We start from the raw sequence: 14,993 nt of genomic DNA, 5'->3' as shown, positions 1-14,993 counted from the left end.
TTTTTTCCCCTACAGTTTTTAAATTTTTTTATTCTTTATTTTTGGCTGGACTGGGTCTTCGTCCTTGCTGTGCAGTTTCTCTCTAGTTGGCGATGAGTGGGGGCTGCTCTCTAGCTGCTGTTCGCCGGCCTCTCGTTCTCTTGTTGTGGAGCATGAGCTCTTAGGGCACATAGGCCTCAGTAGTTGAGGCCCATGGGCTCCGCACTTGTGGCTCTTGGGCTCAGTTGTTGTGTTGAACAGGCTTAGTTGTTCCTCAGCATGTGGGATCTTCCTGGACCAGGGCTCAAACCCCTGTCTCCTGCATTGGCAGGCGGATTCCTCACGAGTGAGCCACCAGGGACGCCCCCAACTTTTATCTTTATAAGGGCAACGGTGCAAGTTGGCCAGCTACCAAAATCAGTTCAGTTCAGTCGCTCAGTCGTGTCCGACTCTTTGTGACCCCATGGACTGCAGCACGCCAGGCCTCCCTGTCCATCACCAACTCCCGGAGTTTACTCAAACTCTCATGTCCATTGAGCTGGTGATGCCATCCAACTATCTCATCCTCTGTCGCCCCTTCTCTTCCCACCTTCAGTCTTTCCCAGCATCAGGGTCTTTTCCAGTGCATCATGTGGCCAAAGTATTAAAGTTTCAGCTTCAGCATCAGTCCTTCCAATGAATATTCAGGACTGATCTCCTTTAGGATGGACTGGTTGGATCTCCTTGCAGTCCAAGGGACTCTCAAGAGTCTTCTCCAACACATCCATCTAACAAATATATTTATTAGAATGGACTCTCGCTGGGAACACAATAAGCAGATTTTGGGTTTCTCAGCTTTCAAAACTGGGAGGAAGAAATTTCTGTCATTTAAGACACACAGGCTGTAGCATTTTTGTTACGGCAGCCTGGAACTGACCAACATAGTATCTATGGGCTCCCCTGCCATATGCCTTCCTGTTGGTTTGGACCAGTGAGATCACAGTCCAGATATCAGAAGAGGAAAGAGGACGCTGGGGTGTTTATACTCCAAGATCCATCCAGAAATCAGAAGAGGAAAGAGTGAAGTTGGCATATATATCCTCCCAGATGAATCCCGGCTGACCTAGAGGTGGTGGTGAAGAAGGAATTCACAGGGCCTGGACTCCATCTCAGGCCTGTCCATGCTGATCACGCTCGGCCTCCTCTCCAGTGGGCTCTGAACTCTGTGTTAGTGCCTATGGAAACAATAACAGAAGGCTAAGACCCCCTCCAGACGGGAACCTTGAAGATCATATCCAGGTTACTCATCGCCTAAGTGAGCACATACACTAATCACCCCTTCCTCCAGACAGGCCATAAATTTTCTGTACCTATCTGAGTGTAACCTCGGGCTTATTGATTATTGGCTAATTGTTTAACTGTCTGAGCACATGGCACACGAATGATGGGGTTATTGGGATTGTATTTACCCTTCCTTTGTTTCTGTAAGTTTCAAGGAATTTGGGGTGGTGGGTTTGGACACGTACACATGGGGTATAAAAGATTTCCACAAATGCTGGTGGGGGCCCTTGGCTAAGAGGAGACTCTGCCTTGGGCCTGCCGGTGTAATAAACTGCACTCCAGTATCTGCATTGTCCTTCTGACTGAGTTTGTTTCCTGGAACACATGGCCACAACATTTGGTGCATGGGCCGGGAAACTCCTCACTTTGAGGAGACAAGTCCCACTTGGGACTACTCCGAGGCCTGTGGCTTGAATCTTCTAGAGGGGGGAAGGTGCCTCACCCTTCTGGAAGAATTCTGCTTCTCAACGCCTGGATCTTTCACGTTAGCAGGTAGTGGATAGCAGCAGGGGAACGGAGTGCTCAGGTGAGGAGGAACCCACCCGGCAGGGTGGAAGAGGGGGCCTGATCACCCCCCTGGGAGGGACTAGAAGGGGCACGGACCCACCGGAGCCTGGAATAGGCAGGTGGCGATTGCTTGGTACACAGGTCGACGAGTGTGCTAGGGCTTAGGAAGGGAATTTGCGAAGGTCATTTAGGAGGTGTATCCACGCCGTCTCGGGGAAAATTATTACCAAGCCATCACCAGGGGATTTTTAGGATAGGAAACTGGTCCTTGTATGCTCGTATTCTGCCCTCCCCCAGGAGGTGTCCCGTCTGCTGTGAAATTCTTGACCCCCTCGGAATTGTTAGGCTAGAAGGAGGGGGATACATAAGTGAGTATGAATTGGCTTTTCTGGAGATGGCCTGGGACATAGTATATTTAACCCATCTGTGTTTTCGTCCGCACCTGATCAAGCCCACCAAGGCAGAATGGACTTTAAGGGAGAAACAGTCTTGGACCATGTGATGTTCTGGTTCAGCTATGCTGACCGGCAGGTGAAGACACGCCGATCCCCCTTCTCCCTCTGGGATCTGGCAGGTAAGGCTCTTCTCACCCCAATTAGGAAGGAGGCAGAATGGCAATTTAAGTGTCACTGAGTGGAAATATGAGAAGTACATAGGGTACTGAGAACTTCGTAGACAGAACGAAAAGGAAAAGTAGAAGAAGGTCCGAGAAGGTAAGCAAGATGGGGGGAAGTGAATCTAAAGCAACTGTATTGGAGTGAAAATTTTAAAGAAGGGATTAGGAGGAGACTATGGGGTGAAGATGAAGCCTAACTGCCTCCACATGCTCTGTGAGGTGGAATGGCCCCTATGGGAGCAGGATGGCCACCAGAGAACACCGTGAACTTAAAAATAGTGGAAGCAACCTACACAGTAGTCACAGGAGAGCCAGGACACCTGGATCAACATCCATCTACTGACTCATGGCTAGGGTTAGCTTGAGACTCTCCTACTTGGACAAGGTTCTGTATCCGGAAGGGAAAGGGAAAAATATTAAGGGCACAACAATTGACTGATGATAAAAAAGGAAATTCTACAGGATTTGGACTGGGATGACCTGGCCCCTCCCCCATGGTGGATGGTGACACGCCTGCCTCCCAGGGCTCCACCAGGACTTGAGGCCGCCTTAATGCCCGATCCAGGGCCAGGTGAAGTTCCTGCAGCAGCCGCTGTTCCTCCGCCAGCTCTCCCAGAGTTCATAGAGCTGTCCTTTGGGCAGGCTCCGATCCCAGTGACAGAAGCCTCTGGCCAACACTTCCAGGATCCAGCTCCAGCCGAACCGCCCAAGCTATACCCGCCTCTCCCGGGTGAGTACTGACAAGAAGGGGAGGGAGATGTTGGAATTAAGCAGAGACTGCGCTCTGCCAGAGAGCCGGAGGGAACGAAAGAGAACAGACAAGAGATTTACAGTGCTAGCTGCTGCTCTGGGAAAGTCTATCTCGGGCCCTCCGGAAAACCTCCTCTGCCCCAGGGACAGGACAGTCCTTCAACCAGTCCCAAGGGAGGCCCTGGGCCCGATACAGCCAAACCAGTGTGCCCGAGGCCGATGCGAGGTTTTGGCCACTGGAAGAATGAATGCCCTAAGGCAAGGAAGGAAGAGGAAGCTCCCGCAGTTGTGGGGCTTGCTGAATTGGAAATTAAATAGGGCCGCCGGGGCTCAGAGATATCAGGTCCCCGAGAGCCCATGGTAACCTTAAAAGTGGGGGACCAAAACATTGGCTTCATGGTGGATACAGGAGCAGAACTTTCGGTAGTAACAAAACTTGTGGCACCTCTGTCCAAAAAGACTACCGCTGTTACTGGGGTATCGGGAGAAGAGATGACTGAATCATTTTGCCAGCCCAGAAAATGTCAGGTGGGGGGGCACCAAGTGATTCATGAATTCCTCTACATTCCTGAGTGCCCAGTACCCCTCTTGGGAAGAGACTTGCTCTCCAAACTAGGAGCACAAGTGACTTTCTCCCCTGAAGAGAGGCCCACCTTCCGGATGGACTCTATGACTTATTTGCCCTCTCTCTCATCTCCAAGATGAGTGGAGGTTGCATGAGCCTCTGAAGGCAGAACCGGGTGGGCCAGAAAAGCATGAGGGAGCTAACTCAGTTATTCCCTGAGGTCTGGGTGGAAGACAACCCCCCCTCCCCCCAGGCTGGCTAAACATCACGCCCCAGTGATAATGGAACTCAAACCAGGCACCATCTCGGTTAGAGAGTGCCAGTACCCGCTATGGATGGAGGCCTGAACCGGCATATTGCCCCACATCAATACATTGAAACAAGCAGGCATTCTAGTAGAGTGCCAGTCAGCTTGGAATACGCCAATCCTGCCAGTCACAAGGGAAGGAGGACAGGACTATAGGCCTGTACAAGATCTCAGGCTAGTCAGCCAGGCTCCTGTGACTTTCCACCCCACTGTTCCAAACCCCTATACCTTACTTAGCCTCCTCCCGCCGAGGACTAAAGTTTACACTCGCCTAGATCTCAAGGATGCCTTCTTCTGCATACGCCTCGCCCCAGCGTCACAGCCCATCTTTGCCTTTGAATGGGAAGATCCAGTCGGGAGCACCAAACAACAGCTCATCTGGACTCCCCCACAAGGGTAAGAACTCCCCAGCCATCTTTGGGGAAGCCTTGGCTTCTGATCTGTACTCATTCCATCTGGAAGAGTATGGATGTCAGCTCCTACAATACGGGGATGACCTGCTCCGCCCAGACCTCTGCTGCTGGCTGCCGAGACCAAGGAAAAATGCTGGAAAGGGACCAAAGTGCTACTCCAGCTGCTGATGGAAGCAGGTTACTGGGTGTCGAAGAAGGCACAGATCTGTAAGGAGGAGGTAAGTTATCTGGGGTTTGTTTTAAAGAAGGGCTCAACCATTATACAGAGCGAAGTAAGCCAGAAAGATAAAGACCATTACAGTATACTAACACATATATATGGAATTTAGAAAGATGGTAACGATAACCCTATATGCAAAACAGAAAAAGAGACTCAGATGTATAGAACAGACTTGTGGACTCTGGGAGAAGGCGAGGGTGGGATGTTTCAAGAGAACAGCATCGAAACATGTATATTATCTAGGGTGAAACAGATCACCAACCCAGGTTGGGTGCATGAGACAAGTGTTCGGGCCTGGTGCACTGGGAAGACCCAGAGGGATCGGGTGGAGAGGGAGGTGGGAGGGGGGGAACGGGATGGGGAATACATGTAAATCCATGGCTAATTCATTTCAATGTATGACAAAAACCACTGCAATGATGTAAAGTAATTAGCCTCCAACTAATAAAAATAAATGGAAAAAAAATAAATAAATAAAAATAAAGAAGGGCTCAAGGTTCCAGACCCTAATTGGGTCCCATATACTGATGGCACTAGCCTGATAAAACAAGGACAATGGCTGTCAGGTTAGCCAAAGCGGAAGGGGCCATCAAGACTGAAAAGGGATGGTGGGAATTGCCAAGTGGCAAATTATTGGTACCAGAGGAGCTGGCACACACTCTGGTAAGCCAAACACACCAAGCGACCCACCTAGGCCATGCTGCCTGCTCACAGGTGAGTGCTGCCTCTCATGTATTCAGACAAAAAACCTCTGGGTATTCAGCTGAAAGGCTCACTGCCCTTTGAACACCTGGGAGTGGACTTCACTGAAATGAAACCTCACCAACACTATCTTCACCTGCTGGTCATGGTATGTACATTCTCGGGATGGGTAGAAGCTTTTCCTACGTGGACTAAAAGAGCACCAGAAGTGGCCCAGTGCCTGCTTAGGGAAATAGTTCCCAAATTTGAACTTCCTACTAGCATTGGTTCAGACAATGGCCCAGCTTTTGTAGCTGATTTAATACAACAAGTAAGCAAAACTTTAAACATCAAATGGAAACTGCACACTGCATATAGGCCCAGAGTTCTGAGATGGTGGAATGAACCAACCGGACACTTAAAGAGACTCTCCAAGTGGATCAGAGAGACTGACTGCTCCTGGGTCGACTTGCTTCCGATGACTGCTCAGACTCAGGATGACACCACAGTCCCAAGGCTATTCTCTACACGAAATTATGTATGGGAGGCCCCTCCCATAATAAAACAGGTGTCAACAAATTTGCCTCAGGTAAGGGGGGATAGGATTTCACAGCAGATGGAACTGGGTAAGGTAATAAATCGGGTAACTAAGTTTGTACAAGAAAGGGTGCCATTCCCCTTGGGGAACAGATTCATGAGTTTACGCTTGGTGACCAAGTATGGGTCAAAGATTGGAAACATGATTTGCTAGCCCCTTGGTGAAAGGGCCCTTATGTTATTCTAACTACCCCTGCTGCAGTTAAAGTTGCAGGTATTGTCCCTTGATCCATCATACGAGGGTGAAGAGAGCATACCACGCAGACCCAGAAAACGCTGAGTGGACTGTTCAGAGGGACCCCACTGACCCTCGAGAGACTAAGATCATCCTTAAGAAGAAGGAAAAAAAAAAAAAAAGAGGAAAAAAAAAAAAAAGAGGAAAAAAAAAAAAAAAGAAGAAGGAAAAGAAGATCCCGGACGAGCCCCTTCAGGATGAAGCCGCACAATCAACTCCTGCTGCTTGGCCTCATCAACGTGATTTTGAATTTAACTTCTGTCTCAACTCAGGACAATGTTTTCATCTCATGGGCACATTCCTATGCAGACTTCCACAACACTTCCAACTGCTGGGTATGTGAGGTTGTGCCTCTGTCAGTGATGGATGGACTTCCTTGCTGGGTGTTACCACCCCGCCAAGGAGATTTTAAACCACTCTGATCTTTTCTGGGATGACAAAAAGAGACTTTCCTCTCTCTTGTCAATCATAACCTCTCCTTGCTGTCTTGGTGCAAGACCTACAGTCAATAGACTCGGGTCATGGGGTTACATTTGCTATAAATGCCAGTGTAACAAGAGCCTAACCTACAACAAGCCCTGGTAAATCTACCTTATTTACATGCTAGGTAGACAAGATCTGTGTTTCAATGGTATGAGTATATTGCTGCCTTAGTCGTACCCTCTATAGGGACAACAGATATTATGATTAAAGTAGAGGCCTTGACTAATTTCACAAACAGGCCCTCCTAGATAGAACAGAAGCCATCCAAGCCTTAAATGAAGAGCAAATCCAAATGAGAAAAGTGGCGATTCATAATAGAATGGCTTTGGACATACCAACAGCTGCTCAAGGAGGGACCTGTGCTATAATTAAGGTTGTGTGTTCTCTATACATTCCTGACTTATCTGGCAATGTATTGACTGCTTTAGATGACATGAAAAACCAGGTAAAATCAATGTCAAATAAAAACACTCCTTTCTGGACTTCGGTCCTATCTTGGGTGAAGAGCGATTGGTGGAAAACTATATTTACCACTGTTATAGTTGCCTTGATAGTTCTGCTTTGTGGAACCTGAATTTTACAATGTATTATGAATTTTGTAACCCAGAGGTTCATAGCATTCTCTCATGTGGGTGGCCAGAGGGCTTGGGTACAATATATTGCAATAAATGATGCTCGTTACAGAAACTAGGAGCATCAAGGAGGGGGGGAATGAAGAAGGAATTCATAGGACCTGGACCCCATCTCAGGCCTGTCCATGCTGATCACGCTCGGCCGCCTCTCCAGTGGGCTCTGAACTCTGTGTTAGTGCCTATGGAAATGACAACAGAAGGCTAAGACCCCCTCCAGACAGGGGAACCTTGAAGATTGTATCCAGGTTACTCATCGCCTAAGTGAGCACATACACTAATCACCCCTTCCTCCAGACAGGCCATAAATTTTCTGTACCTATCCGAGTGTAACCTCGGGCTTATTGATTATTTGCTAATTGTTTAACTGTCTGAGCACATGGCACACGAATGATGGGGTTATTGGGATTGTATTTACCCTTCCTTTGTTTCTGTAAGTTTCAAGGAATTTGGGGTGGGGGTTTGGACATGTACACATGGGGTATAAAAGATTTCCACAAATGCTGATCAGGGTCCTTGGCTAAGAGGAGACTCTGCCTTGGGCCCGCCGGTGTAATAAACTGCACTCCAGTATCTGCATTGTCCTGAGTGAGTTTGTTTCTCGGAACACGTGGCCACAACAATGGTAACAGCTCCCCGCAGGTACATTCCTGGGAGTTGTACCATCTCAGTCAAAATCAGGCTGATTTACAGAAAATAGTAAAGAGAGGTGACACTGCTTGCAGACCCGACTTGGGGAACAGAGGTGAAGCCTGTGTGGTGCTGTCATAGCACCCACGGGCGGGAAGCAGGGTGCTGCTCTCCTGCACGTCTTTTCTTGCACATCCTGGGGAACTTTAGGTGCTGGAGGAAGACCTCCCAGGAGGTCTCCGAGCAGAAAGGGTCCTGCCAGTGGACAGAACAGGCATGGGCTGGCTTTCAGGCACCAAGTGTAGTGAACTGAAGTATTAGTCGCCCAGTCATGTCTGACTCTTTGCAACCCCACAGACTGTAACCCGCCAGGCTCCTCTGTCCATGGAATTCTCCAGGCAAGAATACTGGAATGGGTTGCCGTTTCCATCTCCAGGGGATCTTCCCAACCGAGGAATGGAATCCGGGTCTGCCCCCGTCCAGGCAGATCCTTTGCTGTCTGAGCCGCCAGAGAAGCCCGCAGGCTGGGCTGAGCTCTGCTTGTCTGGACACTCAGGGACCCCGCTCCTCCTCCGCATTTGAAATGCCTCACTTGGAAGAGGAAGGCGACTTTTATCAGGGCCAAAGCAGGAACTGGCCAGCTGCTAATAATCTGAAGTTATTCTGAAGTGAAGTCGCTCAGTCGTGTCCGACTCTTTGCAACACCGTGGGCTGTAGCCTACAAGGCTCCTCTGTCCATGGAATTTTCCAGGCAAAAGTACTGGAGTGGGTTGCCATTTCCTTCTCCAGGCTGCTAATAATAAACTACTCTAATTCATTCAAGAAATATTTACTAAGCTCCTTAGTGGGTTTTTAGGGCTTCCCAGGTGGTGCTAGTGGTAAAGAACCCACCTGGTGATGCAGGAGACTTAAGAGATGAGGGTTCAATCCCTGGGTCAGGAAGATCCCCTGGAGGAGGACATGGCAGCCCACTCCAGTATTTTTGCCTGGAGAATCCCACGGACTGAGGAGTCTGGTCAGCTACAGTCCACAGGGTCTCAAAGAGCTGGACACAACTGAAGCAACCTAGGTCCTTAGTGGGTTTGCAAATCCTTCAACACCTTCCCCCTGCTCCTCACCAGAGGGGACAAAAGGATGCCAGAAGAACAGGGGGACTACTTAGCGTCTCTGAAGCCAGAGATCTCACAGTCCAGCACTCTAGACAGCATCAGCGCATCCTATGTGTTTATTAAGAGTTGAAATGTGAATTGTGTCCCCTTAAAAGATGGGTTGAAATCCTAACCCCCAGTACCTCAGATGTGATATTTGGGAAAAGGGTCTTTACACATGTAATGAGTTAAACTGAGGGCTTCCCTGGTGGCTCAGTGGTGAAGAATCTGCCTTCCAATGCAGGAGACAGGAGTTTGATCCCTGGGCGGGGAAGATCCGCTGAGGAGGGCATGGCAACAGGCTCCAGTATTCTTGCCTGGAAAATTCCTGTCTCCAGAGGAGCCTGGCGGGATACAGTCCATGGGGTCGCAAAGAGTCACACACACACAGTGAAGTAGCACCCTACTTCACTTACTCCAACACGAAAGCCCGGGATGACGGAGGCAGAGATTGGCTTTCGGTGTCCAAAGCCGTGAGAGAATAATTTCCTATTGTTTTAAGCCACCCTGTTTGCAGTATGCTGTTCTAATAACCCTGTAAAACAAACAGCAGTGATAAATGAATGTTGACTGAATGGGCTGAACAAGTGCTGGCTCAGCACTGAGTTGCTGGCTTAGGACACCAGCAGATTACAGCTGCAAGTCCCCGAATGCCCTGCCCCAGGATCTGTGTTCCTGCTCGGAGCCTGGGAGCCAGGGGCCATTAAGAGGACAGTGGGGCTGAGTCCAGCAGGGTGGGGCCTGGCTGAACCTGGGAACCTGCCAGAGGCTACACAGGTGTGGCCCAGGGGTGACCTACAGCTTGTAAGTAAGTCCCCGAAAGGCTCAGAGCCCATTAACATCACGTGAGCATTATCTTAACAGAAGAGACTTGGACTTATCAGTTAGATGCCTGGACCGGAACCAAACAACCCAGCTGGGGCAGGAGGTGGGGGAGGTGGGTCCCTTGGGTCCTCCCCACTTGTTAATTTGAGTCCAACCAGAAAGTCTCCTGGGTGGGACAACCCTCTTGGGCCTTCTTGGACTGAAAGGAGCCAGGGAGGCTGGGTCTTTGAACAAGATTCATTTGAGGCTCAGCTGGGGCTCAGGCGATTCAGTCTTATCACCTACAAGCTCCAGATAAGCCCCCTTCCTCGTGGCCAATGAAAGAGAAGCCACCCCACTTCTGATTCAGCACCCTGACCCTCGGCAACCTACTTTCTGTGTCTATGGATTTGCTTTCTCTTGACATTTCCTATAATATGTGGTTCATTGGCTAGGCATCATTTTTAACATTTTTAAGAAATTATCTCTGTTTCTTTTTTAAAAATAGTTGTCTCTGGGTTTTAGTTGCGGGATGTGGATTCTCCCGCCGCGACACGGGGCTCAGTTGCTCCACGGCATGTGGAATGTTAGTTCTCTGATCAAGGATCCAACCCATAGCCCCAGCATCTTAACCACTGGACCACCTGGGAAGTCCCTGGTCAGGCATTGTTTTAACCCTCAGAGAGGTGATGTTACTTGTCCAGGATCGCACAGCAACTGAGGCTGAAATCAGCGTCCTGTGGCCAGAGGGTGTGCATTTACCTGTGTGTCCTCTGAGTTATGCCGTGAAGTACATTCTAGGCAGGGCCAAGTGAATGGAGACCTTCAGGTACTGCTCAATGGGGTGATGAAACTGTTCTGAAATGACACTGTGGGTGGATGCCGACCTCTGAATCCATTCTGATGTCAAAGGCGCTCATCTACAAGCTGCTCAAAACCGTTCTTGTATGCTTTATTTTTCTTCCAGTTTTCTTGGGATATAATTGTCATACAGAACAGTATAGACTGAAGGTGTACCCAGAATGGTTGGATTTACACGCATCCAGGGATGGTCACAGAGATACAACATAAAAGAAACAGAAAAAAAAATTTTTTTTTGGTGGTGAGAACTCTTAGAAATTACTCTCTTTGAATTGTATACTTTAATTGGGTGAATTTTAGAGTATGTAAAATATATCTCAAAGCTGTTATTAAAAAAAAAAAATCTAAAAAAATAAAAAAAAAAACCCCACTCCTGTGCAGGGAACTCAAAGCTGGTGCTCTGTGACAACCTAGAGGAGTGGGATGGGGAGGGAGGTGGGAGGAGTTTTCAAGAGGGAGGAGACATATGTAGACCTTTGGCCAATTCACACTGAGGTATGGCAGGAATCATCATAGTATTGTAAAGTAATTATCCTGTCATTAAAAAAAAAAACACAGCTCCTGGCACATATACACGTATAGTAAGGATCAGCCATCATCACACACACAGCAAAGGGTGCTGGGAATTTCCTGGTGGTCCAGTGGTTAGGACTCTGTGCTTCCACTGCAGGGAGACGGGTTCCATCCCTGGTTGCAGAACTAAGATTAAAAATTTTTTAAAAGCACAGTGTGCCATTACAGGTGGGCTCTGGGGCAGGGACCAGAGGATTTTCACTTTTGCATGAGGATGTAGTTCGTGGTGATTCAAAGAAAAAAGACAGCTTTGAGATCATCCAGGAAATTATAATGTAGGCTGGGTATTACATGGTATTCAGACTTGACTGTTAATATTCAGATGTAGTAACAGCAAGGTGCTTGTTACATATTTTTAAATATTCTCATCAGTCTGAGGAGCCCCGTGAAATGTTTACCGATGGAATGAGGAAGCCTGGGAAGGTGAGGTAAAGATGCCCAAGAATGCCAGCGCATTGAAAACAGTGTTTGGTGGCTGTTTTAGTTCTGCAGAAGATCTCAGAGATAATGTTATGTATATCCCTTGAAGGGGAGCCAGGACCCTGCCCCAAGCCCACACTAATGTTTCTCTTTTTTTTCCTTAATAATGAGAATTTTCAAAATAAATATCTATTTATTTGGCTGCACCAGGTCTTTGATGTGGCATGTAGGATCTTTAGTTGTGTATGTGTGTGTGTGTGTGCGCACGCATGCACTCAGTAGTGTCCAACTCTGCGACCCCATGGACTATAGCCCGCCAGGCTCCTCTGTCCGTGGGATTCTCCAGGCAAGAATACTGAAGTAGGATGTCATTTCCTTCTCCAGAGGATCTTCCCAACCCAGGGATTGAACCCGTGTCTCTTCTGTCTCCTGCGTTGGCAGGTGGGTTCTTTACCTTCTGAACCATAGTAGTGGCATGCAGGCTCTTTGTTGAGGCATGTGAACTCTTTGTTGCAGCATGTGGGATCTAGTTTCTAGGCCAGCGATTAAACCCCAGCCCCTGCATACATTGAGAGCACAGAGTCTTAGCCACTGGACCACTAGGGAAGCGCCGGCACTGTTGTTTCTTGACTGGCCCTCCCTTCCCTTGTTGGCAGCTGTTTGAACCGGCCCTTTGGAATTCAAGGAAGGGGACACAGGCTTTTGTGCCCCTGCGACAGGGTCTGGCTTCATTTCGATATGACAGGCTGACTACAGCAAAAGTCAGTTTGCCACTTTGAAGTATACGACACGGTGATTTTTTAGCGCACTCAGAATCTGGTACAACCATCACCCCTATCAAATTCCTGAACATTTCCATGCCCTCAAAAAGAAGCCCATCACAACCACTCCCTATTCCCTCCCCCGCCTCAGCCCTTGGCAGCCACTTTCTGTCTTTCCTGATTTGCCTGTTCTGTTCGTTTCTTAGAGAAAATCATACCCTATGAAGCTATTAGTCATGGTGAGACTTTGTACACCATGGAAATTGATAAATGCAGGGATTTCTTCTCCAGGGAGCGGGTTAAGAGTTTACCAGTGCACCCTAATTCCTGAGGCAGGAGAACAGAAAAGTTAAGACAACAGTTCTCAGATCAGGAGTACTGTCCCTCAAGGGGCATTTTGGGAACATATGAGGGCGTTTTGAGTTGTCACAATTGTTTTCCGACACTAGCGGACGGAGCACTGAGTGGTCAGGATTGCTAAAAGTTAACACAGTGGAGAATTATCCTGGACACCCATGACTTTTCAACGACCTGTTGGACATTCGTACAGCTGAAAAAAATCCGCTTCTGAGTCTCACATCTATTTTGCATGTATTATAAGCCTCCCTGCTTCTTTTTTTCCACATTACGGACTCTTTGGGGAAACAAGGTCATTCACCCTGAAGCCAGTGTTTCAGTTCCTGGACTTGGCCGACCTTGCCCTCATGGTGTTGATTCGCTGGCAATTTTATCCTCCTGTTTTCTGAAAACGGCTGATTACAGGGAGAGGCCTGATCGGATTCAGTTTCCTTTTTGTTTTTAAAAGCAGGGGAAGGCTGAGGTGGGACATTTGTAGCCGGTGAAGGGACCTCCGGTCACCTGATGGGCAGTGGGGGCGCTGCGGGTCCCTCTGTCAGTGTTTCGGGACTGCTGGGGGCTCTGGTGATGCCCGCCTCACCCCCACCCCCCGTCAGTAAAATTCTTCATCAATCTTGTGCCCGAGTGTGGCAGCCGGAGACAAGCATTGCCTGACATAACATTTATGGGCTTCCCTGGTGGCTCAGTGGTAAAGGATGCAGGGGACATGGGTTCAGTCCCTGGTCTGGGAGGACCCCACGTACTGCGGAGAAACTAAGCCTGTGTGCTGCAGCTACTGAACCCGCGTGCCCTGGAGCCTGTGCTCCACGGCAAGAGAAGCCACCGAAAGGAGAAGCCTGCTCGCCGCAACCAGAGAGAAGCCTCACAGCAATGAAGACCCAGTGCGGCCAAAACATCAATAATTTTTTTTTAAGTTAGTTACAATACAGCTCTGCCAAATGACAGAGAAAGGGGCTTCCTGCGTGAGAGTTGCAAGTTTTACTTGGGCCAAAATGAAGACTGCGGCCCTGGAGACAGCACCTCAGATAGCTCTGAGAATCTGCTCCAAAGAGGTAGCGGAGGAGGGTCGATATATGTGATTTTGGTGAAGGGGGAGTTCATGCAATGAAGCACTTATCTTACAAAAGGTCTTCTGCTAGTCACCAAGGAGCAGATATCACCGTGAAGGCATTTAGTGCTTTTCGAGATATGAGAAAATAACTAATAATATCTAACTTATCTCAGTCACTCAGTCGTGTCCGACTCTTTGCAACCCCATGGACTGCAGCACACCCGGCTCCCCTGTCCTTCATCATCTCCTGGAATTTGCTCAAACTCATGTCCATTGAGTCGGTGATGCCATCCAACCATCTCATCCTCTGTTGCCCCCTTCTCCTTTTGCCCTCAATCCTTCCCAGCATCAAGGTCTTTTCCAATGAGTCGGCTCTTCAGGGGCTTCAGCTTCAGCATCAGTCCTTCCAATGAATATTCAGGATTGGACCCAGAATATACCAACAATCCGGAGAAGGCACTGGCAACCCACTCCGGTACTCTTGCCTGGAAAATCCCATGGCCGGAGGAGCCTGGTAGGCTGCAGTCCATGGGGTCGCTAAGAGTCGGACACGACTGAGCGACTTCACTTTCACTTTTCACTTTCACGCTTTGGAGAAGGCAATGGCAACCCACTCCAGTGTTCTTGCCTGGAGAATCCCAGGGACGGGGGAGCCTGGCGGGCTGCAGTCCATGGGGTTGCTAAGAGTCGGACACGACTGAAGAGACTTAGCAGCAGCAGCAGCAGCATACCAACAATCATCAGGAATCTTTTTTGAAACAAGGGAAACTGAGAAGAGTTGCTACCTGCCAGGTGTTTTCCAAGGTTCTGGCCTGTCTGGCTTCGTATTCCACCTTCTCTGACTTTCTGGCCACGTGGCTTGGGCAAGTTACTTCACCTCTGTGCGTCTCTGGTTTTTCCTCACTGTACCTTGAGAGAGAATTGCTGCGAAGATGGGTGAGGTTGGTAGGCCAGCTTAAGTGCTAGTAGTTAATTGCCAAATTAATGAATGTAGGACACTGAGAGGTGGGAGCCCGGGCCTAACAGGACCCTGTCCCCCTCCTCCAGGCTGCCTTCCGGGCCGGTGTCCTGGCACACCCCGGGAGA

The 14,993-nt window shown here is 48.9% G+C and overlaps 1 protein-coding gene across 1 annotated transcript; it reads left to right on the top strand.

The window, feature by feature from the left end:
- Window positions 1-1,663: 1,663 nt before the first annotated feature.
- Window positions 1,664-6,298, top strand: LOC139029811 (uncharacterized). Its single transcript, XM_070450593.1, has 4 exons — window positions 1,664-3,152; window positions 4,320-4,440; window positions 4,555-4,675; window positions 6,158-6,298. The coding sequence occupies exons 1-4, from the start codon at window positions 2,861-2,863 to the stop codon at window positions 6,233-6,235; spliced, it is 612 nt and encodes a 203-aa protein (XP_070306694.1). The 5' UTR covers window positions 1,664-2,860; the 3' UTR covers window positions 6,236-6,298.
- The last annotated feature ends 8,695 nt before the right edge of the window (window positions 6,299-14,993 follow it).

The sequence above is a fragment of the Odocoileus virginianus genome, chromosome 20 (genome assembly GCF_023699985.2).
Source record: "Odocoileus virginianus isolate 20LAN1187 ecotype Illinois chromosome 20, Ovbor_1.2, whole genome shotgun sequence".
Classification (NCBI taxonomy): domain Eukaryota; kingdom Metazoa; phylum Chordata; class Mammalia; order Artiodactyla; family Cervidae; genus Odocoileus; species Odocoileus virginianus.
Note: the sequence above shows the minus strand (reverse complement) of the source record. Positions and strands in the feature narration are given on the sequence as shown.

Excerpts from the sequence above, each read along its gene's own strand:
- LOC139029811 (XM_070450593.1), top strand. The coding sequence starts at position 2,861 with ATGATAAAAAAGGAAATTCTACAGGATTTGGACTGGGATGACCTGGCC. Across the intron at positions 4,441-4,554 it reads ATCTGGACTCCCCCACAAGG|ACCTCTGCTGCTGGCTGCCG; the intron begins GTAAGAACTCCC and ends TGCTCCGCCCAG. Across the intron at positions 4,676-6,157 it reads CACAGATCTGTAAGGAGGAG|TTAAAGTTGCAGGTATTGTC; the intron begins GTAAGTTATCTG and ends CCCCTGCTGCAG.